General features: G+C 45.1%; 1 protein-coding gene across 1 annotated transcript in view; it reads right to left on the reverse strand.

The window, feature by feature from the left end:
- The window catches only part of RAD51B (RAD51 paralog B), a 521,923-nt gene that overhangs the window by 155,963 nt on the left and 342,435 nt on the right, over positions 1 to 23,525 (reverse strand). Inside the window, exon 8 of the mRNA XM_081088043.1 lies at positions 11,569 to 11,665. Coding sequence (XP_080944169.1) covers positions 11,569 to 11,665 — 97 coding nt within the window. The remainder of the gene's footprint in view (positions 1 to 11,568; positions 11,666 to 23,525) is intronic.

Below are 23,525 nucleotides of genomic sequence, written 5' to 3' on the forward strand. Positions count from 1 at the left end.
CAGTGACAAAGGGATGAGCCTAAATGCTCAGAGAGGGGTTGGTCTAGCCTGGGGTTTGCTTTGTTCATCTTTAAAAGAAAAACCGAGAAGTCTGTCTGAAGCTTAAAACTTTTCAATCTGCTGTTTAAGGAGCATCAGCTGATGTGCCCCCTATGTCTGTGGGTTGAGGGACTGAGGCCAGAGAAGTTAAGGGACTTGTTCAAAATAACAGCTACCTTCGTGGCAGGGCCTGCGCTTGAACACAGGTCTCCTAATTCCAAATGCAGAGCCTTGTCTGCTGTTCAAACACAGTTTCCTTAATGTCTGTCTGTAAAGAGATTTCAGGGTGAATACAAAGAAATGACCACAATTATCACATTGAAGCATGGCAGCCTCTCAGCCTGGCAAGGACACAAATACAGTCATTGCATTACTGTCTTGTAGAGCTGAGTGTAGCGTGCTGGTCAAGAGCGTGGTAGACTCTGAGCCAGACCCTCCAGGTTTAAATCCCAGCTAATCAGTAATTAGAGGATCATCAGTAAGTTATGTGAACACTCTGTGCTTCAGTTTCTTTGTTTGTAGAATGGAGGTAATGACTGAACCCCACAAAGGTTGTTGGAATTTATCATGCGTAGTATAGTGCTTGACACATAATAGGCACTTAATGTTATAATCACTAGCAAAAGGAACATAAAAATGTACTTATTTCCATAGTGCTGCTTAGTACTTTAAATCACTTGATATTTTCTCTCACCACCCAGCAAAGAAGTACAGAGAGCCCTTTCTAACTGGGAGGCACCTTGATACATCAACGGCTCATCCGATGCTACTCAGAGGCCTAAGGTACCAAAGAGCTCCCTCCCAGGTTGATGAGGCAGAAATCCAAGCCAGACCTGGCCACCCGACTTTAGAATGGGAAAAGCTGATTGGAAAGTTCCCACTGCCTTAAGAAATCTAGGGAAAGCCCCACGCAAAAGTGACTCCCCGCAAAGATATCCCCATCCAAGTTCCCTAGTTCCGTCTCCATCCCCTCTATCCTGTTCACTGCTGCCCGAGAATTCACCTGGAAGGACAAAATGATCCTATCACCCTCCCGTTCCAGGGGCTCCCCATCTTCCTCAGGGGAGAATTCACACTGACTAGCTTGCTGGGTAAGATCTTTCAGTCTGGCCCCTGCCTATCTCTGCAGACCATCCTCGCAGCACTCCCTTCCATGTCAGCTACAGTGGACCTCCCAAAGGTCTCCATCACACCCACCTCTAGTCCATGACATGGCCTTTTCCTTTCACCAGGAGCACCTTTCCCTCCTCTTTCTCCACTGGGGAACTGCTACTGATCCTTCAACATCCAGCTCAAGTGTCTCCTTCCTTTTAAAAAGCCTTCTTAGAGAGCTCCCATCCCCCAACAAGACTCCTCTGTGCTTCCCCAGCAATATCTGAACCTAGAGCCATCATTACACACTTTGTATTCTTGTCCATAGTGATTCCCACCACCGTCTGCCTGAGTTGCCCAAAGAGCAGGGGCTGTAGCATTTGTCTCTGCATCCTGAGCATCTGCCCTTGCACCGGACTCGTGGAGAGTCAGCACCTAGTAAATCTCCTCACTGTAAATCAGGCTAAACTACTTCAGTCACCACTCTTGTGTGAACGTAGGAGATTTCTCCTTCCGAAGCTCAGCATTTGGGCTCCTGGTCTCTTTGTTCTGACACTTTCCCTGAGCTGCCCACTGTTGTTCATCACAGTCAGTGCAGGTACATAGTTAAGGCCGACTGCACCTTGAAGGAACTTTGGGGCATACATGATACATCAGTTTCATGCTTCTCTCAGGTGAATACAGGTCTGAAACTTTAAATAACTCTTTGATTGCCCTACCTTGTAGCTATAGGTGCCTCATTCATTGAGTAACTACAATTACCAGACATTATTTTAGGCTCTGGGGATCCAACAGTGAACAAAGGAGACAGAGATTCTTGTCCTCAAGGAACTTATATTCTAATGACTATAAGACAGGATTCCCTTTTTCGTTAATTTACCTTAATTCTGTACTAACATCAAAGTATAAGCTGTTTCTCTTGGTTCCAGTTTGGTCCCTGAAGGAACAAGGGGGTTCTTCCTGCCCAGAACCTTGGATCCACCCTTGGGCTCTGGAAGCCCTTAGTCACTGATGTTTGTTTCCTGGGCTATACCTTAAAGATTTCAATTATTTAATCTATTTCTGGTCTACAGCTCTCTTGGGGGTGTGTTCTCCTTATTATTCAAGTCAGGAGCAATTTATTTTGGTACTTTTGTAGCTTCCTTCGTCTCTATACTATATTTAAAAACAAAACAAGTCCCTGGTCCACAAAGAATCACCCATCCTCTGTGGCTGGAAGTAACTCTCCCAGGAAACAGGTTTTCTTATGGGCCATGGCATAGAAGCATGTTTAAGAGAATCAACATCACACACACACACTTGCATTTAATCCATAAAAATCAGACTTTCTGCTGATGGTAGGAAGTAATTTTGCAAGAACATCGTACATTCTGGAGAAGATGTCACTTCAAATCTAGAGATCTAGAGCTCTCCGATGCAAGTATTTCAGTTATCCAGCGCCTTCTTAGCTTCTCTGGCTTATCTTGTCCTGAGCAGTGGTGAATAAAGGCTGATCCTGGGGTATAATCTGTGCTAGTTTGCCTGTCGTATGTCTCCGGATAGGAGGTGACATGCACAGGTAAGTTTAGGCCTCATGTCTCATCAGATAATAATTGTTTAGAGTAGGTAGTGGATTCCAGATTAACAGAAGAAAACTCTCCCCTGAAGAGAAACTCAGGGGCTGACTGTGGGTATAAAGAAAATCAGATCAAAAAGTGGCCAGATAGTTCTCTGGGACTGGAAAGAAAATGTTTTCAAATTTTTCCCTTAAATCCAGTATACTGGCTTGAAGGCATGGACCAGGAATAGGTAGATAATGTTGAAAATTTGATCTGGAAAAAAGGGAGAATGTTGAGAATGGACATGACTGGAGGGATTCACAGAGGTATACAGACGCTCTCAGCAAACGTACAATAATACCTGCTCAGCTGACTGAACCTTGGGAGTGGGAGTCCAGCCGTGTGTGTGTTAATAACCCCTCCAGGTGACTCAGCTGCACGCAAAAGCTTGAGAACCCCGGGAATAAAGGTTCTGGTGGGGAAACACAATCACTCCATACCCTTGACTGAAGAACAGCCTACTCTCTCTGGGGAGCCATCCATCTTCTTTGATTGAGCATGTGGATTTGGAAGGGATGCACATGGAACTATAGGGAGGAAAGAGAAACATTCCTCGCCAGTCGAATAAGCCCCATCAATCATGTTGATCAAGGAAATGATGTGCTGCCAATGGATTATCCTCATATTCTTCTCACAGGGGCTTCAGAAAAAACCGTAAGCTCCCTAACATGGCATGCCAGATGTCCATGTCCACACTGCCTACTTCTCAAGCCTAACCCTATGCCATTCTCCTAGGTGGCCCCTGCACGCCCAGTCACAGGGAATGATTGGCAGTGCTTCAAAGGACTATGGTTTTGCCACCATGTCTTTGGTAATGATAGATCTATCTAGAATGTCATCTCTGTATCCTCAGCACCATGTACAGTTCCTGGTGCATAATGGGTGGTCCATTTTCCTAAATACTTGATGAGTTCATTGTCTCCTTGCTTCAGACCCCCACCCCTAAGCTGTTGCACACATCTCATCCAGACACCCTTCAGAGTGCATAGTTAGGATCACTTTAGCATAAAGTCTAAATTCGGTCTGATATTCAAAAGTCTGGCCCCAATCTACTCCTAGATTTATTGCTCATGACCTCCCTATGTTTGCCATTTGTTGCTCCCTTCCCAACGTACCCTGCATTTCCCTGCAACTTAGATCCCATATTTATTGAATACCCTCCAGGAACTAGGGGCTACAAAAGTGATCAAGACAAAGTGTCTGCCCTTTAGGAGATTATGTGAAAACAAAAGAGGCAGACAATAAGCCCACAAACAAATAAACTTCTAATACAGGGCAGACAGTGATAAGGGCAATCAAGAAAAATAAAGCTGGGTTAAAAGGTAGAGGAGGATGGGATAGGGATAGAGGTTGTGTCTTAAAGGGATGAAGGAAGACTTCTCTGAGGAGAGGAGACTGGAGTGAGACAGACGAGTAAGGGAGCAGGACATAGGAAGATCACAAGTGCTCTGGTCAGTGGGAATTGCAAATGCAAAAGGTCAGAGGCAGAAACACTTGGGTGAGTTTGAGGAACAAGAGAGGAGGCTGTGTGGCTGGAACAGATTTTGAGAGGGGGAGAATGACGGGAGAGATGAGGGGCCCATTTTGAACTAAAGTCTTTATTGATAGCATTCCCTGATCTTCACTCTTCTCTGCCTATTGAAACCATATCCCTCCCCCAGGCCTACTCTTACATCTTCCTCTCTGAACCCTTCAGATTTGCCTCAGCTGAAAGATCCCCTCTTCCTAACTCCTGGAGCCTCTGGTTCATGCCATACTGTCTGAAGGCAGTACACACATTCTCCTTAATATTGTTCTCCTTTAGAATTACTCTCAAATTCCACTGTAAACATCGTGAGGGCAGGGCCCACATCTTGTCAATTTCTGGATTTCCTGTCACATTAACATAGTGCATATGGTAAGGGTCCACAACACATGAAAGGCACTTAAAGGTTTCTTCATCCAGCCAAAAAAAATTCTGAGGAACCATAACTCTAAAACTATGCTAATATATGCAGGAATGCAGCTAATAAACGGGACATGTTAGTATGACAAAATGAAATACAGTTTAATCCAACTGATATTTATTGAGTAGCTTATCAGAAACATGAAGAAAAGAAATGCCGTCAGAGAGATCCAAACCTAGGTCAGAACTCAGCTGGACTGTCCTTGGACAGACCACCTTGGCAGACCTTGCTACAATCCTCCCCAAATCCTAGTAAACATCAAAAATGCATGCTACATTACAGCACAAACTAGAAACCAGCCTCTCTTTATGATCTCTGCTCTCTTGTATCTGGTATAGAAGTCTCTTTAATGATGGTAAACAAGAGAATCCTTCCACCTTGAAGCTCGTTGGGATCACACCACCTCTTGGCATCCCACTCTCTGGGATTTTGGCCCCATCATCTCTGTGGTTGAAGCAATTAACAAAATTGGCTTTGGTGTTCTCATCCTTTCTGCCTTCATGACCCTGAGAGTAACATGAACATTTTCATCTGAGAAATTAACAGCTGAGAAATTAACCTCTAAATTCTAAAGAGTAAAGAGGGGTAAGGGGAAAATACTTTCAAAAATCTAGCCCAGCCTCCCATGAACCATTTCAAAGACTTTCCCGAAGAATGCTCTGGCTCCCACTTCATTTGATCCTGCTTCACACGTGTCTCTCTTTGGCAAACTGTCACTAGCAAAACAGGGCTCCTGACAGGAAGTACTTCCTGGTGGTTGACTTCAGTGTTCCCTCTCTCATTTGACCCCTAGGCCGTGGTGCTATTACCCCTTGGTCCCTGCTGAAAACCCTCGAGTTCCTCTCCCTCTTGAGAATTATAGACATTTGTAGACTGGGCCCAATCCCTCTCAACTCTAGCCACTACCACCCGACTCACATAATATTTAGGCTTTCTTTAGCTAAACACCAAAGGTTTTTGGTGCTTCTAATCTTTTTCTATAAATTAGGCCTTTCATGGTATCTGAACAGTTGCTGGAAGTAAGTTGTTTGTATGGATATATGTCTGTGGCTTTGGAATCAAAAATGGAAAGGTCACCAGGATACTTGGACGTTTTTATCTAAAACTCACTCCTAAGGGGCAGCAGTGTCCAAATCTAGGCTTTCATGGGAGGGGCTCTGACTTCTGCTCCCCGCACCACCACCTCTCACTCACTGTGTGGCTTTTGAGCAAGTCTCCTTCATGCTTTGGTGGTTTGAGGTGGATTAAGTGATTCATCATTTTAGGACATTTTAAAATGCTATAGAAATGCGAATGTTAACAATGTTGATCACAGTTGTTAATTAACCTTGCAGTCACATGGTGACACTTTATGTTTTCAAAGCAATAATTATAGCCACCCTGCACCAGAGCCCTGAGAGGTGGACTTTTCAGGCGGCTCCACCCATACCCATCTGTACCTGGTCTGCCCACACCAGTGAATGTTTAGTTTGGGACTGGGCTGTGAAGGGCCTTGGAGCCCAAGTGTGGAGAGAGTTCTGCTAACTTGACCAACCCACCCCAAAGTCTGTGGTTAATGGATTACAAATTTGGGTAATGCTGGACAATAAATTACGACTACAATAATAAAGCTGAAAGTACACACAATTTAAGCAGAAACACCAGTGTTTTTTATCGGAAATGAAAGAAACCATTGATCATAGCAACTGTCTGAGATTAGCAGGGAGCCACATTTTCAAACATCCTGCAGTAAATCCAGAGCAGATCCAGCTGGAAAGCAAGAGTGGAAATAAAACTTGAAAATTCATACCATGCTTTGAAGTCGGCGTCTCTCACAACCATGAGTCCCTGGTTCGCCCCAACTGTTCTGGGCTGTTCCTCCTTGGTGAATTTATTTTAGAAGAGACACAAGCCACGTACTTGCATATACTCTTTCAAGTGGACTCCAGCTTTTTGCAAGGATGGTTTCTTGGGGAGAATGAATCCTAAAATACTTTCTCTTGCACATGAAATAAGTCATCAATTCAACTGAAATAAAAAGGCTTCCTGTACAAAAATTAGAAACCACTCTTGGTTCTATTAAGTGCTGCCTTTTCTCTTGTGTTTTTTCCTCAACCCATCCATGCACTTTTCATTTTTAGGTTTTGTTTTGTTTTAAATATATTTTTATTGATTTCAGAGAGGAAGGGAGAGGAAGAGAGAGATAGAAACATCAACGATGAGAAAATCATTGATCAGTTGCCTCCTGCATGCCCCACACTGGGGATCAAGCCTGAAACCCAGACATGTGCCCTGACCAGGAATTAAACCATGACCTCCTGGTTTATAGGTCGATGTTCAACCACTGAGCCATGCCAGCTGGGCCATTTTTAGTTTTTAAGTGCTATTATCTATCAAAAACTATGACTGCAGATAGAAGAACACTAACATGCCAAATGCTGGGAATGCCAGGATGGCAGCCTGATGATGCTTCCTTTCCACGAAGCCTCTGGGCTGCTGAAGTGGGCTGTGTCGCCACACTGAAGTAATGCTATCTCATTAAATCATCAGGGGGGAAAAGCTAGCAGCCTATGCTGAGCAGAGCTTTAGTCTTACACAGGCCCTGCTGTCACTGCATGTCCATCTCACCTACCAACTGTGCTTGTTGAACAGGGGTCCAGCCAGTCCTTCTGGTCCAATCTCAGGTGACTTCAGAATAAAATGTGGTGTCTTAGGCCAGCTGGACTGCTAGATCCTTTCTTTACTAATCACTATGGGCAAAGGGGACATTCCCTGTGACCAAGATCCAATCATTCTTAGTATCTGCGCTGACCACCAGGAAGAACTGGCAAGGGCATCTGAGAAACATGTCCTTGGCCAGAACAGTCACGATAACCTAGTCAGTTACCAACATAATAACCTAATCAATAGCCATCAGGATAACCTAGTTAATAGCCAGTCACTGACCGCTGTAACAACCTAGATGCCTGAGTTTCTGTCAATGAAATGAAACACTGGAAAAAAAATACTTTCACTCACAGTGCCAGCTTGAGAACAATGTAGATAATAAGAACGAAAATCCTGATATCTGCCCTTAGGTTCACAGTATAATTTTGATCGATTTGCATAAGTCTTGAAAGTTCCATTCTCACAACTGAATGAAATAACATTTGTGAAAGGCAGGCTAAAAATTGATAAGCACACGGTACGTATAGAAGTTATTTAACTAAACAGAGAAAATTCAACTTGTCCTCATCCTTCTCCAGGCACAACACCATGCAACAGGAGTGACACTGGGAAAGTCCTTGGCCTCCAGGGTCCACACCTCCCTCTGCGGCTCTCCCACCTGGGAGCTGGATAACTCAACAGGGGAACGAAACCTCAAGGAAGAGAATCATACAGCGGGCCCAAGCAGTGGACATGGGCCTACATCATCCAAGCAACAACCTAGCCACACATTTAATAAGGGAGAAAAAGCAACACAAAAACAAAGAACTCTCAACTTTACAAACACTGGGAGGCAACAGCTGGTCCAGGGAGATTAAAGGAGCGTGAGAGAGCACCTCCCCTCTCCTGACTTCTCCTCCCCTACAGAGGTCCCTGAGCCAGCCGGCTTGTTTACAGCCCTGTGCAGATGACCTTGTTCCAGCCAAGATAGTGGTCCTTTTGATCTCAGCAGGGGGATGCTCTGGGCCTGCAGCTGGCAGATATTAATAGTAGGGATCACTGGGATAGAAGAGATCTCTCAGTTGGGCCAGGTCACTTGCATTCCCTGTTCTGTGTCAGAGCAGAAGGGACTTCATTTCCCGAACCAGCCCCTGCTGGGTACTTCTCTCAGGTCCCCTAGGATCATTTTATCGCTGGCTGCCCAGTGGCCGCTGGTTCTCACCAACTATTTGCAAGGGAGTGCCTTTTAAGCAGTTCCCTCTGTTCTGCAGCTGAAATCCATTACAGGTCAGGGGGGACCTTGAGCTCCCTAATCAGGGTGTTTCCCACTTGCACTGGTTTGCACACACCTCTTGTGCACACGTTTGTGTGGAAGAAAGGCAGAGAGAGCAAGCGACGGGCAGACAAGACCAGAGAGTTTACAGAGAAAGAGAGAGCAATAGGGAGAGGAGGCTGCTGTAGGCATGCCGAAGGTATCAATGCTAGGATTTCTGAAGATCTTTCCTATGATGCCTAATGTAGGACAACAAGGTCATTCTTCCTAGTCTGAAAAATCAGGCTTTTCAATACCCATCACCTAGTGAATGCTCCTGATCTTCAGACCCACAGTATGATGGTCCAATGTTAGAGCTAGAAAAGACTTCTGGCAAGCTTATACTCATCTCACTTGTCATTTAACAGAAAAAACACTGAGGCCAAAGTGATTAAAAGACCTGCTCAAGATCACCAAGCTAATGAAACCACGAATGCCTGAAACAACAAAGCCATTTATCCATATGAATCACAGTAACATTAAGGAACACTGTAATGCATTTAAATAGGTATAAATATTGTAAGAAACCTATTCATTTTAATTCACTGGTAAGGAATTTCAGTATAGACTTCAGGAGAAAAATATTTCCATAGCCTCTTCACCTGCTCAGCTATGCAAGTAAAAGACCTAAAAAAAGACCTAAAAAAATGAATTGTTTCCATCTTCCCTCGGATTCCATAATAAGAAAAAGTTGTCTAAGAATGAGCTGGTAACCCTTCCTTTGCCACAAATACCACGTTACTGTTTTCTTGAAGGGTTACACTGGAGCAAAGCAATTTCCTTTGTTATCTGTTTCACCGTCTCTTCTTTGTTTAAGATAAACCAGGAAGCCAAGACAAAGCAAAGTACTCTTACTTACTGGTTTTCAAATAAAGAAACAAGATACTTTCTTTTCCTCAGAGCTGAATAAATGTGTGCAGTGTGTGTCTGTGGCGTGTGAAATATTACAACAATTTTTCATGATGCTCGTAGGTGCCTTATGTGATTCTCATGGTTACTATTTTTACAAAGTAATAACTGGGGTATTCATTCAGCATTTACTTACTGCCTAAATGTGCCTAGAACTTTGCTAGTCACTCAGGTACAGCATGGAGACAAAAAGAATACAAGATAGTCTGTGTCCTTAAAATATCTGCCAATCTAGTCGGGAAACCATGAAAAATTAAATTAAATTTTTTAGACCTTTTCTTTATATAGCGGAGCAGGTAGAGGGACCACAGAGGAGGAACAGAGAGTGAGAGCCATGCCTACTGGGACAGACGAGGAGGTTTTGTGGAAGAGGTGGTCTGTAACCCTCGAAGGAGTGGGAGGATCTGGGAAGAGAAGCAGAGGTAGAAGTGAAAAAGGGAAATGCTGTTCAAGGTCAGGTGGGATGTCCCAGCAGAGGCCCAAGGGGGAGGGGTGTGGGGTGTGGGGGTGCGAGGGGGGGAGGGAACGGTGAGCAGTAAGTCCACACGCTTGGCATAGGAGCCAAGGAAATGTCAGTGCAGGCTGAACAGGAAGGAGAGACCAGACTGCGAAGTGTTAAGAAGTACTGACTTTATCTCGTGGTGTTTTGGAAACAGATTCATGCAAAAGAAAAGAAAAATAACCTGATTTTTAGCAGTTGCTGATTTCCATGGTGTAAATACTTCCACTCTGGCCGACTTTCAGATGACAAATCACAAAGTCCTGAATATTTCAAAATCAGCATATTGATTTTAGCCCATTCTCAAAACACAGATTTCTCAGTAGGAAAGTGACAAAGAAAACACAGCCCAAGCAGTAAGTTCCACCTGATAGCGGCAGAATGGAAATGGCAGTTTGCAGCTGGAAAGGCATATTGGAATTTTATTAAAATAATCCAATTATAAGTTGAATGAGTCAGCTGATCACAGTTCAAATTGTAAAAAAAGAAGGAATGGGAGAGAGATATTTGGAAGGAAGAACTACATGGACTTGATGGTGAAAAGAATATAAGGGGGGAGGGTTATGAAATGATTCAGGCTTCTAAGTCCAGGTGATGGGGGTGCGATAATGCATCGCTGATGTGGAAGCAGGGTACCAAGTGCATTTTACTACTGCTTTAAATAAATTATTAGTTTTCACTTTAAAAAACACCACTGAGAAGCAGGGGTATAGTCCTTTTATTTGGGGGACCATAAACTGAGGCCAATCCATGGAAGATCACCTGAGCAGTCGGGAGCCTTATGAGGCCTGGAAGTCCCACATAGTCCATCACGAATAATTCTCAGAAAAAGGAAAGTGCAGAGGAACCTGGGACAGCTACGCACATACACACAGGCCCACAGCATTCTGCCCTGAAAGAGTACAACTAGCAGAACTCAGAAATGTCAAGTAAGAGCTTTGACTAAAACTAGAAACCGCCCACTGGCTCAGAGGTGTGATTCCCCTCGCTATGTAAACTGTAGCTGGCCTGACCTTTGCTAGCATGGGAAGGTGGAGAAAATTTTGCAGATTTGCCAGCATGGAGCATTTCTCTTAATCTTTCTGTAAAGCTGACAGGGAACGCCACATCCCCGGCACATCACATTGGTGTTTGCTTTTACCAGGACTAAAAACACCCAGCATGAGAAAAGGCTAAATTGCTGCAGGACCATTGGTAAAGCAACCTTCCAGCATCAGTCTCAGAAAACAGTCAGTTAGCAGGTCACCAGGCCTCACACCAAGGACCCAAAGCAACGACAGAGGAGTGACCAGCCTCAAGGTGGAGGTGATGGAGGCCCATCCATTAAAGCGGGTGGAAAAGGAAGCTCACTTACAGTAACAGAGCAAGAGACTCTCCAAATATAAGGGATCAGATGCCAGGAGAGGTGGCCAAGCCTACATCGCCGGGCTCTGGCTGGGTTCACTGGCCAGGGCCTGCGAGCTGATCTCTGGGCTCTCCCAGGAGCAGAGAGGTTGTGGGGCTGGAGGTCAGTGTCAAGTTTCAGCCCCTCTAGGACAGATCCCTTACCTTCAGACAGGGACAAGTCATCAGCTGGAGACACCAGGTCTGCCTGAGAAGCTAGGGCTCCACTCAGATGGGTTGTAATTTGATTCGTCAAGATAACCTGTGAACAGACAGGGAGAAGGTGGGGGAAAAGGGAGAAGAGAGAAGACCAAATTAATTATTAGAGCTCTCAAAAGGCAGACTGTGGCTTGGGGGAAGACTGATAAGTACACAGGTAGGAAAACCCCCTTGCTGACTTTCATCAGTTTTATCTGCAGGCCAGTGTGTCTGGCAAAGCCACAGGTCATTCACAACACAGGAAACGGGCTGTCTTTCAGAGCATAACCCATAATCAATTCTTCCTCAATGCTGAGGAAGTTGGGACTGAATGACAGAAGGCTAACCAGAAGATTAATACACCAGCGTACACACTTTATTAAACTTTCATTTTTAAGATTATATCCACAACCCTAGTTACTAGTGCTGAATAAAAGCAATAATTTAAAATTAGGGGACCTGTGGCTTCTTCCCTTGTTAAATCAAAAGTCAGAGTTTTATTTCCAAATTTATGAAATTAAAATAAGACTCATACCTAAAGGAAGAACACTATTCTTTTGAATTAATTATAGTCTAACAAAAGACGTCCAGTCTCACTATTTATTTAAAACACAAACTAGTATCATCCTACCCATGCAAAATAAAGTTCATAACATTCAAAATTCCTAGAAAAGACTCTAAAATTACCTCATTCATGTGGTCCATGGCCATACTATATTTTTACATTTGGTTCAGTTAAAAAAAAGAAAACCTGTTATTTTCCTTAAAAATTCTCACTTATAAAATTTACTCTATTGTTTAGAAACGAACAGGAAAAATGGATACAGATTCTCTCCTGGAAAAGTTCGACATCACCAATAACTGATCGTTTCCCAAGGTCTGGACAGAAAGAAACCATGAGCATCTTGGTCTGTCAGAGAAAATGGACCTTCTGCAAAGGTTACTAGGCATTTAGTCTCTGAAATTTGCACCTAGCTGGGCTGTCTTGTTCTGTCCCGGGGTCAGTTACGGTTTTGTTATCTTCCTGATTTGAACAGAAATGAAAATCAATTCCATTCTTTATTGTTCAGCTTTTCAGCTACACCTCTGCTGCTGTCTCTTGAATGGCCAGTGACACTTTATAAATCCTATGCCAATGGCAGCTTAATTGAGGGCTGAGACGGGAGCATGATGGCAAGGTCAAGTGAAGAAACGAAGGCCTCTATTAGCAAAGACAAGCTCCCCAAGGTCTTCGTTGTCAGCTAGGCTCATGGGTCTCCACTACTGTACAGCGAAGCTCAGCTATTGCAGCATCCCACTGAGAACTTGCTAATCCTATCGCTCATACTCTTTTATGTTGCTACTTTTCATTTGGACCGGTAAGAACCACATATGATATGTCTTCAATTAAAATGGCTGGAAATGGTCAAATAACAGTCTGCTCTTATAAGAAACAAATATTCATATTCGGGAGCATGAATTAGGGATTGTGATAATTTGTATCTTTATAATATAGGATATGGGCCTTGGAGTTCATTAAAACTGGGTTCAAATGCCGACTCTGGCCCTGTGAATCTTGGAAAAGGTTTAAACCTTGGAGCTCTGTTTGTTCATAGGTAAAAAAAAAAAAACATCTATCTTATAGAATTGTTTTGAGAATTAAATGATCCATGTAAGGTACTTAATATAGTGTCTGTCACAGAGTAATATTCAATAAATAGAAGCCACTGTTGTCATTATTTCCTTTAGAATGAAATGATGCTGTATAGATGAGTGAGTTAGTATATTGCCTAAAACACTCCATCACAATTTTCTACATCAGGATACACTTTGGTACTTGATCATTTCTACCAATATGGGTTCTAAGTTTTATGCAATTAAAATAATTTGTGTAAAATTCTCAGTAAGAAAAGATAGTAATCATTTAAGCAAGACCAATAAGATCCTGACATTGGTCTGAAAATACCATGTGCTTTACCTACCAGTGAAATCTGTCTGTCCCAGTAAAAAGAACAATAAGGAACTTCTGAGAGATCTAAATATGAAGTTCTATTTTTAAAAGGGTTCTTCCAAAAGATGGCTTGGTGATAATAAATAGCGCTCTAATGACATACTAAGTGTAATAAGATAAAAATTTATTGAATACCTACCTTGCAAAGCATGTCATCATATACAGAGGAAAAAATAAAGATGTAAAGGCACTGTATGTCTTCTTTAGAAACTTGTATGCTAAAAGATAAGGCACTTGCTAAAATATTCAGACCACTGTTTCTCACTTTTATTATTTCATGGGTCCTATAGTGGAAACTTGTACTGAGATATGGTTTTATTGCACATAACTACTAAAATGATTCCCTTCACAGTCTAAAACCATACTACTCTACACATGCACCTCAAAAGATAACCACTCTCAGTTCCACTCCCAGTGGAAAAGTAGATGGAAAAGAAAACATTTTCACTCCCCAACGGCAAGAGAATAAGCTCCTAAGTGGTTTTGCTAATAATCCTCTCCATTTCATTATGCCTCCGAAATCCATATCACTGAAGGTACAAGCAACTGAACTCGGGGAGTTGCTAATCACACCATCTTACTGACTTGTGTTTTTCTAAATCTGAGTACAGCAAAATGACAGAATGGAAACATCTCCAAATAGTATCGATGGCAAATAATCACGACTTGGGCAGAAGCCAATAGATGTGCTGGCCTCTGAGGCAACCTGGACACTTGAAAACTACAGTCTTTAACTTATAAAATACTACTGCAAATTATCAACAGTCTAAACACTATCTGGTTTCTGGCGACGAGTTCTGACTGACACTTTAAGGGGCTTTCCTGCTGTTTTGACACCCTTGGAAATACCAGAACCTCTCTTGCTTGGTACCAAGTTTGTGCAAGAGGAGTTTGCACAGTGATTAGGGTGAGGGCTTTGGAGTCAGACAGACCTGAGTTCAGATCCAGGGTTCTACCAATTACTAGCTGTGTGACATTGGGCAAGTTCATAACCTCTCTGGGCATGATGATACTTAACTCACGGGGTTTCTAGGATTAAACTGGGTAATGTGTATAATGTCCTTTGCATGCCTGGCCAATGGAAAATGCTTACTAAAAGTCAGCCCCATCGTGGCTTTAATTATTCTTTGCCGATCTGTACCTTGCCTGACCCCCCTTTTGTACAGCATACAGCCCACTGCTGACAAAGAACAAATATTTGCTATTGATATATTCCAAAAGCAACAAAAATTTAATTGAAATTGCACCTGCCATTTTTTCCATTTCTCTAAAAGTATGGCTTATTTGAAACATACAGCACCCTCCTCCACCCCCACCTCACACATATACCACCTACGACAAATCGAAAGGCTAGAGTGGACTCTTGGACTAAGGGGAAAATATTCTTTTAAATAGTTATGATTATGTCTGAATCCAAGAAGAGGTGGGATCCAACTTAGTTTACTCCTCAGACAGAAGAGTGCATCCACCTACCGGGTCAGTAAGAAGCCTGGTAAGTGGAGTAACAATTGTCTCCACGCAGCTTTCTGTGTGAGGGACCATTCACCCCAGGGCCTCCTTGCACTGCTCTCTTGGCTGTAGGATGCTGCAGGTACACTTCAATAGCAAAGAGCCCCCCATATCGTGCCACAGAGCCCTTGAATCTCATTTTCAGAATTCCCCTCCAAAGGCAAACAGGGGATGAGGGGAGACTTCTCCTTTCTAAGACCATGCCCCTGGGTTCCAAGTTTTCCCTTCTATCTCCTAAGTTCTCTAAATGCATCCTACTCCACCCTTCTGTATTGAGCAGTATAACATCTATATTCAGTTTAGAACCATGAAGCTCTCTAAAGAAGAAATTTCAGAGTATAGATTCATAAATAACCAATATATGTATCATCAGCTAGAGAAAAGAAATGAAGAGACAGGAACCAGTTAAAGACCAAATGACCTAGTAAGGCAGATGGGTGGGTGGGAATGAATGACATTTTGGTCAGAAGGAAGAGGGATGAAAAACCAACCAACACACAGACAGACAAAAATATGTGACTCATTTCTGTTAACTATCAAAAAGATAGCGTAAGAGAGCAAGTACGTGGAGAGAAGAGGGTAGGAGCAGAGTACACTGGTCAGCAGAACCATCAGCCCTGAGGGTCAGGGGCTGGTGAGCTAGAGTCTACTAACCGATGGAGCCTGACTCTCCACTCATCTCTGTGTCTAATGGGGGTCCATCTTTCCTCAGCTATGCTATAGCCAGACTATACCTAGGCTATATCCACAACCTACTCACACTTCCTGCCCCTGGTCCAGCATACATTCTGCCTTATGGGGCCACGTATGTGTCTAGTCTGATCCACCCTACACTGAAGAATTTGGGAGTATCTTTGCTGGGGCCTCCATGAATAGCTATTTGGCATATTCAACCCTCTGTGGACAGGAGAGAAAATGGGACAGCCCTGGAGCAATCAGAGTGGGGGACTGCCAGGCCCAAAGGCCCGGCCTCTAAGGGAGGAAGCTCCTTTTGTTCGACTTTTGGAAGGTGGCAGAGAAGAGGGAGTCTGTGCTCAGCTGGGGGCAGGAGAGGTGGAATGGGCCACCTGGCCCTGTTTGCTCCACAGAAGAGATATTTATGGTAAGCAGGACAACTCAATGTTGACAAGGAAGATTTTTTTAAGGACCCATGAACATGCGTCCTCATTCCCCTTTCTGTGTAATCCACACCTTCCATAGCATGAATTAGAATCACTGGTCTGAGATCAATAGTTAATAATCGCTCAGAATGGGGATGTGCAGGCCTCCCTGCCCACTCTCCCTCCTCAGGCAGCACTGGGCAGAGAGGGGGGAGAACTCCCAGCCCAGACCCATGGACAGGTGAGCTCTCCAGGCCTTGATGTCCACGTCTCGAAAACAAGGTCCAAGAACACACGAAAAGATCATCAAAATGCTACATGGTAACAAGCCCAATCTTAGGACAAGAGTCCTTCTGGACTCTGACACTCATAAATGCCCGTGAGTCAAACCGGGAAACAGCTTCAGCCTCTACAAAAGTGCCAAGCATTGGAGGCAATCCTAGTCGAATTCTGCCCATCTTTTTGGTGGATTTTCAGTGCCCTCGGATGCATGTGGCTTGTCACTCTCCAGGCCCACCGGAGGCTTGGAAACGAAAACTTTTCATGAACTCCTGTCTATGTGCAGCCCAGTTTTAGGGCTAGGCTAGAGGAATCACAAGGCAACCTCAGGCATCTCAGGGACATTTCTCTGCCCATAAAAACACCCGTTTCCTCCTCCCGCCCACTCCTTGCCAGAAATCTGCCACAATCTAACACAGAGAATCAGAGAAGTTTCAAAATCAGTTTGACTGGGCATGTGGGGCTAGATGCAGTGATTGTCCTGATACAGCTCCCAAGTAAACAGGCCGCCCGCTGCACAACCTGGGCAGCCAGAGGCAGCATCTGAAGGACAGACAGGGACCTCGGGGGCTGACTGCCCACAAACAGCCACCTGCCGCTAACCCTGGCGCTCCCTAAATGACAGGGCTCTGCAGTTCACAGACTCCGGAGGCATCGTTCATTTTCTCTCTTTTTGCATTAATAGTCTATCAGCTTAAAGTTCACTTTTGAACAATGTGACCTTGGGTACCTAAAATGATTCTGATCGACAGCTATGACCGTGACCTAGTCTTTCTATCCAAGCAGAGGACATGGATAAGTCAGAAATCCTGAATTTTAATCCTGCTCCATTAAGGGTTGCTCAATGTCTTGCTTGTAAGGAGACAGAGGCTGGAATTTTCCTGTGAGAAACTGTTGAGGTTCATTGAGTCCTTTCATCACCAAGGCCTGAGAGAAAGGCCCTGGAGTGGTTTTCACCAAACTCTCCTCTTGCTTTCCAACCATGACGGTGTTGTCCCCAACCCGTCTGCTGTGGTAGGAGCTGGAGAAAGAGGGAAGGGGGTGGGGGTGAGGAAGGGTGAGAGGCAGAGGGAGAAGGACAAGAAGAGTGGAAGGGAACCAGCGTATGTCCCCCCTCCCCCCCCAAAAGTGGATCTAGAGCAGGGGTGGGCAAACTTTTTGACTAGAGGGCCACAATGGGTTCTTAAACTGGACCGGAGGGCCGGAACAAAAGCATGGATGGAGTGTTTGTGTCAACTAATATAAATTCAAAGTAAACATCATTACATAAAAGGGTACGGTCTTTTTTTTTTTTTTTTTGGTTTTATTCATTTCAAACGGGCCGGATCCAGCCCGCGGGCCGTAGTTTGCCCACGGCTGATCTAGAGAGTCACCTTGCAACTCCCCTGACAACTCCCTTCCCGTCACTTGCAGCTTTGAAAAGTGATCTCCAATACTGGTTGTGAGAAATCAGAGCAAATATTTTGGGGTTTGAGCATCAGAAATCTGGTTTTACTATTCACGGGCTTAGTTTTGCCAAGCTCTGGAAAATTAGAAATCATTTCATTATGGGGAAAGTAATTCTTCATTAGCTTCAGCCCAGAGAATATCAACTGTCAGCTGGAGAATAAGGACCTGATAAGGTTCTAGGATTGCAGCCTGCTATTTCCATCGCAAAGGTCTGCGTGACGACTGTTTTCTGGGAAAGTCTGAAAGGCTGTGGGGGATTTTCCTTTTGAAATATTTGTGGTAAAAGGATCAAACTTCATTTTGGCTTGAAGAAGGCACTGCCGTGGGAGTTGGGAGCTGCCTTTTATTCCTGGCTCTGTCACTCACCTGCTGTGCAATGCTGCGAAATGCCCCTAGCCTCTCTGTACCTAAAAGTGTTAAGTCCACAGAAAACGTGAAGAAAGTGAATGTGTGATGATTATCAATGTGGCAGGCTGCTATGAAAAAAAATGTTACCCATTTCAATTGGTCCTGGTGCTGTGCTTATCCATTATCTTTGATTCTAATCATCTCAGGCCTTAAGAAATGCTACACAGAACTAACTGGCAGTGGCACAGTTAGAGAGGGGGGAAAAAGAGAAAGAATGAGGGAGAAATCTTCATAAAATTCACACCTCCTCTTATGGACCTGGAGGAAAAACACCCCTTTGGTAGGTTCCACTGTGCAATTCACAGGCACAGCTAGAGAAACCCTCTGCCCAGTACAGGTCCCTCAAGAAGACACTGACCCAGCACAAGGCAAGGCAGATGGAGGAAGAGAATCCCCACAGCTTTGCACAGACTCAGTCACAAAGGGATGGATAATAACACCCCTCCCACCTCGTGTTAGCCATTGCCCAGGCCGCTGAGTTCAGAGGCAATGCACGGAGGTAGGACTGCACCTGCCATTTGGCTAACACAAACACAGCAGAACGCTGTGGCACGGCAGAGCAGCTTTCGCCCCGGCCTACTTCTCCGCGGTGCGCACGCAGGGGACGGAGTGGAAACCCTGGGCCAGCAACTACTGAGCCGGACGTAGGCGAGAAGTGCTCCTTCCACTGCGGGCAGGCTGTTCCAGCCCATGGGGCTGAGGTTAGCACGTGTCGGTTCCGGGGCTCAGGTGGAACGACAGTGGTAAGGAGGCCACAGACAGCGGGCTGGGGTGCTGTTTCCACCTTCACCCAACCCCGCGGCATCCTGTCGGGGCAGGAAATGGCTCGCACACTGGGGAGCTGCGCTGTGCGGTCACAGCAGCTTCAATGGCCGCAGCAACTGCGCGCAATGGCTCGGTCAGCGCGGACCGGAAAGGTCTCTGGCAGCCGGGACTTGGAGAGGTACAAGGCCAGCCGTCGGATGACTCTGAGGTTCACGGACATGGAAGAAACCGCCCTGCCATGGCCCCGTGCGTTTCCGGTGGCCCAGTCGGCTTTTGCGTGGTTTGTTTGCCTCAGCCCACTCCCTGGCTGCCCACTGAGCCCCACAGACAGGCAGGCGAGGTGAATTTCCAGCAGCCCCCTGAGTTTCTGCTGACCTTTTTAGGTGTTTTTGTCATCTGATGGTGCTTTCTATTCATGTGCACGCCTGGGCCCTGGGGATTCCCCTCCTTTTGATTTATATGGAGGATTAGAAAGACACAGCTTTGTGATCAGTCCATCACAGACGGCTGCTATTAACTGATTTCCCCTCCTCAGCCTCATTTGAAACCAAGAAAACAGTTCTGTTGAGTCACTTGCTCCCTGGGGGGTGAGGGGTTGTGTGAAAATACTGCTCTTGGGGGAGTCCAGCCTGATAAGACAGCGGCTTTGCTGTTCTCCAGCCCCAGCCCAGCTGCACAGACCATGGCTTACAGTGGGGAGAAGCTGAAGCCCGGAGAGGCCTCTGGTCTCACCCCCCTGGCGGGAAACCTCCGCAGGAGGCTGGTGACACTGTGTGTGCCTCATATTTCTATGCTACCGAGGATCTCGACTCTGGAACTGAGGTGTGCAGCCAGTTCTGGCGTCAAATGGGAGCAAAGGTCACTCGCTATCTGTCCAAAAGGAGGTCAACCATCTGCCTAGGAACAAATTCTCAAGGCAGCAGCCTCACCAGAAATGCTTTTTGAACAAAAACTATGTATTTGATATCCTCAAGGAAGGGATATTGTGTAAGATGTTTTGTTTTTTAAAGGAGTTGGGGTGAGGTGGGTGTGGGAGTAGAATCAATGCTATGTCCATACTTAAATAAATGGCAAATAAACAATAACAGACAAACAATAATAACCTACAATTAAACAGAGTCAACATAGGAGAGACGCAAGAATAGGTCCAGAACAAATACATTAAAATGACTAAATATTTACATGGTGGGTAGGGGCAGCTTCCTTCCATGGCAATGCCCTGGAGTGGAGCTATCCCATCATGGTCACTGACAAGCCAACTCCCAATCACGTGCTACAGACCCATAAAGCGATGTCCTGGCCAAGGACAGCTCACATGCAAGGCACAAGCCCTAATGCCAGATGACAAACGCCCACTCTGGTGCTTGGGAATAGGCCCCTGGAGTACTGTCCTAAAGGAAAGCGAAGCTCTTAGCAGGCCTCTGAGCTGCTGGAGGGGATGGTGAGGCTCATGTGCAGCAAACCCCGCCCCACTTAGTGCACAGAGAGCTCTGGTGCTTTCGTTTTCAGAGCATGCTCACAAGTGGTCTTAGCTGCCCCTCACGACCTTGTGAGGGGAGCTGGGAACGAATGAAGCAGCCGCTGTGTGTTAGGAGGGCGGGCTCTGGAGTCAGACCTCCCGGGTTTCCACCTCAGCTCCACCACCTACTACCTGTATAATTTCAGTAAATTACTCCATCTCTCTGTGCCTCACTTTCTGCAACTGCATAATTAAGGTAACAGTTGTACCTGTGGTAAGGATAAATGACTGGCATATAAAGCACTTAAGACAGTGCCTAATACCTAGCAGGTGCCTAACAAATATGAGCTTTTTACTTATCATTCTCTTCAGTGGGAAAATTGAGGCTGTGACATTGCCATTCTATCTGTATTTGTTATAGCCCCCCTGGCTTCCGCCCCAGCCCAGGTGCCCCCGTCAGAAATGCCCTGCTTTACCCACCTTCCTGGGGCAGTTCGCATACCACCTCTTCCAGGAAATCTTTCCCAACGGCACTAGGCCCAACTGACCTCCCAGTTCTTAATACTTCCACTATGGAATCAGCACCAAGTAATTTCGTACGAGTTTTCTCTCGTTATGTCAGTATGTTATTCTTCTCTCTCCCTCCAGTGTGCATGTTATGAGAGTTTGTGTACTTCCAGGTCCCTGTCCCCACTCTAAAGGAGAGAAGGGAGCTGGGAGGAAATGAATGTATCAGACCCTGTATCAAGTGATTATCATACATTAACTCATTTCATCTTCACACCTCTGTGAGGTAAACACCACTATCCTAGTTTTGAAGATGAGGAAACTAAAGTTCAGAGAACTGGAGCAATTTTTTGAAACCAAATAGATAGCATGTGGGAGGGTCCGATTCACACCCAGCCTGTCTGGCTCTCTGGCCTTCGCTGGCTCTACCACATAACAGATTCTCAACATGAACTCTCATTGCCTCGTGGGCATCTGATGATTCATTTCTTCAGAAAAGGGCATTTGCTGATTTCAGACTGACCAAGTCTCACGCTGTTTAAAGCAACGTCTCATGTCAAGGAAAACTGAACAGAATGTTTAAGAACCAGGCAGAGTTTCAGCAGCAAGAAGAAGCTGGTGAACTCTCAGCAGGCTGCCTGGCAGAGGTGGAAACAGTCTGCAGGCCGGGACGGAAGCATGCTCCAGCAGGTATGGCGAGAGAAAGGGCGCAAACTCCTGGGTTCTATTTCGGTCTTCGCCACGAACCACTCTGCTAACATTTTCACTTCTGCTAAAATGTGATGACAAGAGTTTCAGAAGAAAGGTCACCACATAAGAGCAGAGTAAGAACAGGCAGCCGGTTAAATGTGGTAGAGCCACAACCAACACTGGGCTCTGGACTAGGAATTTGTAGCTGGGACACATTCCATGTGCGAGTTTGTCTTTCCAGCTTCACTTCAACTCATCGGGAGTAGCCCTGGGCATGGAGTAAGACTGACACAGAAATGATAATAGCATTTATGTTTCCAAACAGGGGCTATCCTTAGTTTATTTATCATCCACTTGAACCATTCAAGAAGTTTGTTCTTGTTTTTCTACTTGAAATGATGCTTGTTATTTTCAGACTGGTCACTCCATACAATGGTGATGCTAAATGAGAAAAGCGTTCATTGATTCTTAGTGTATTTGATAGTCAATTCATGAAGTGTGCTAGTGCCTCCGACATCTGATAGCGCCCCTGGCCTTGTGGTGAAAACACAGCTGGGATGGAGGTGGTAGTGGAGGCAGAGGTTTGTTCTTGGTCTTTGTGGTCGCCCAGCCAAGAGGCCAGGCCTGACAGGACCTAGGCAGGTTCCTGCAGTCCTTTATGATCCCTTTGAAAAAAGGGGCACAGGACCCAAGGCAGTGGCTATCCATTTCCAACAACTGAAGCCCCCGTGAATTCAGAGTCCTAGATCTACGGCAAGTCTTGTGGAAGACTTCCTGCTTCCATTGGGCGTGGAAAGGGCCGCTGAGAGGCTGAGAACAGATGCTCCACTGCCCTGGGATGGGAGGACAAGTAAGCTCTCTCCTGTCTAACTTAGCCCAGTGTTCCTTCCCATGGACGCGTCCTGCCCTCCCCAGGACCACACTGAAATGACTAAGACTGCCTGTCGCTCCAGTGAATCCAGTCAAATAAATAAGTCAATTCTCTTTAAGTTTGTGGTCTCAACTCCTTGTTGGTTTATTGCAAAATTAAAGGGCACACAGAGTAGAACCATCAATCAGTAACCAGCAGAGGAATAAGCTCTTTGTGGAATGTACTGAGAAGCAGGAAAGAAGAAGAAAAAAATGAAAAGAGACCTCATGAAATGGTCATTTATTAGGAGAACAGAGGGGAAACAATCCGCATGGCACACGCAGCATCATTTAGGAAAAGTCTCATTAAAGGTTTCCTCTCTTGCCAGGAGAGCAAGCACAGGAACGCAAACAAAAATCCCTCAAAATGCCCTGCCACTTATTAGTGCTGGCTTCTTGTGGGTTTTGCTGTATTCCATAGACAGAGCCAGAGATCATGGGGCCCAGGGGCCAGGACAGTGACTCAGCAGGCTCAGGACCAGGGGAAGGAGATGAGATACCACTATTGTTTATTATAAAATAAACAAACATAACTGGCTCGCTCCGCCCTTTACCTCAACCTGACCTTCCCTTAGGACCCTGTTAAAGTAAAAGCATCTATACTGGCCTTATTGGAACTTTTAGCCAATGCTATTTGATGAGGGTTAACATTGAAGAGCATTAGGTAGTCTGGAGCAGGGGTGGGGGACTTTTTTCTGCCAAGGGCCATTTGGATATTTATAACATCATTTGAGGGCCATGCAAAATTATCAAGTTAAAAACCAGCCTGCTATATTTGGTCAAACATTTAATTAACTCATCCCTAATGCCTTGGCAGGGCCAGACCAAATGATTTCGCAGGCCTCATACAGCCAGTGAG

The sequence above is a fragment of the Myotis nattereri genome (genome assembly GCF_964212035.1).
Source record: "Myotis nattereri genome assembly, chromosome: 1".
In the NCBI taxonomy this organism is placed as follows: domain Eukaryota; kingdom Metazoa; phylum Chordata; class Mammalia; order Chiroptera; family Vespertilionidae; genus Myotis; species Myotis nattereri.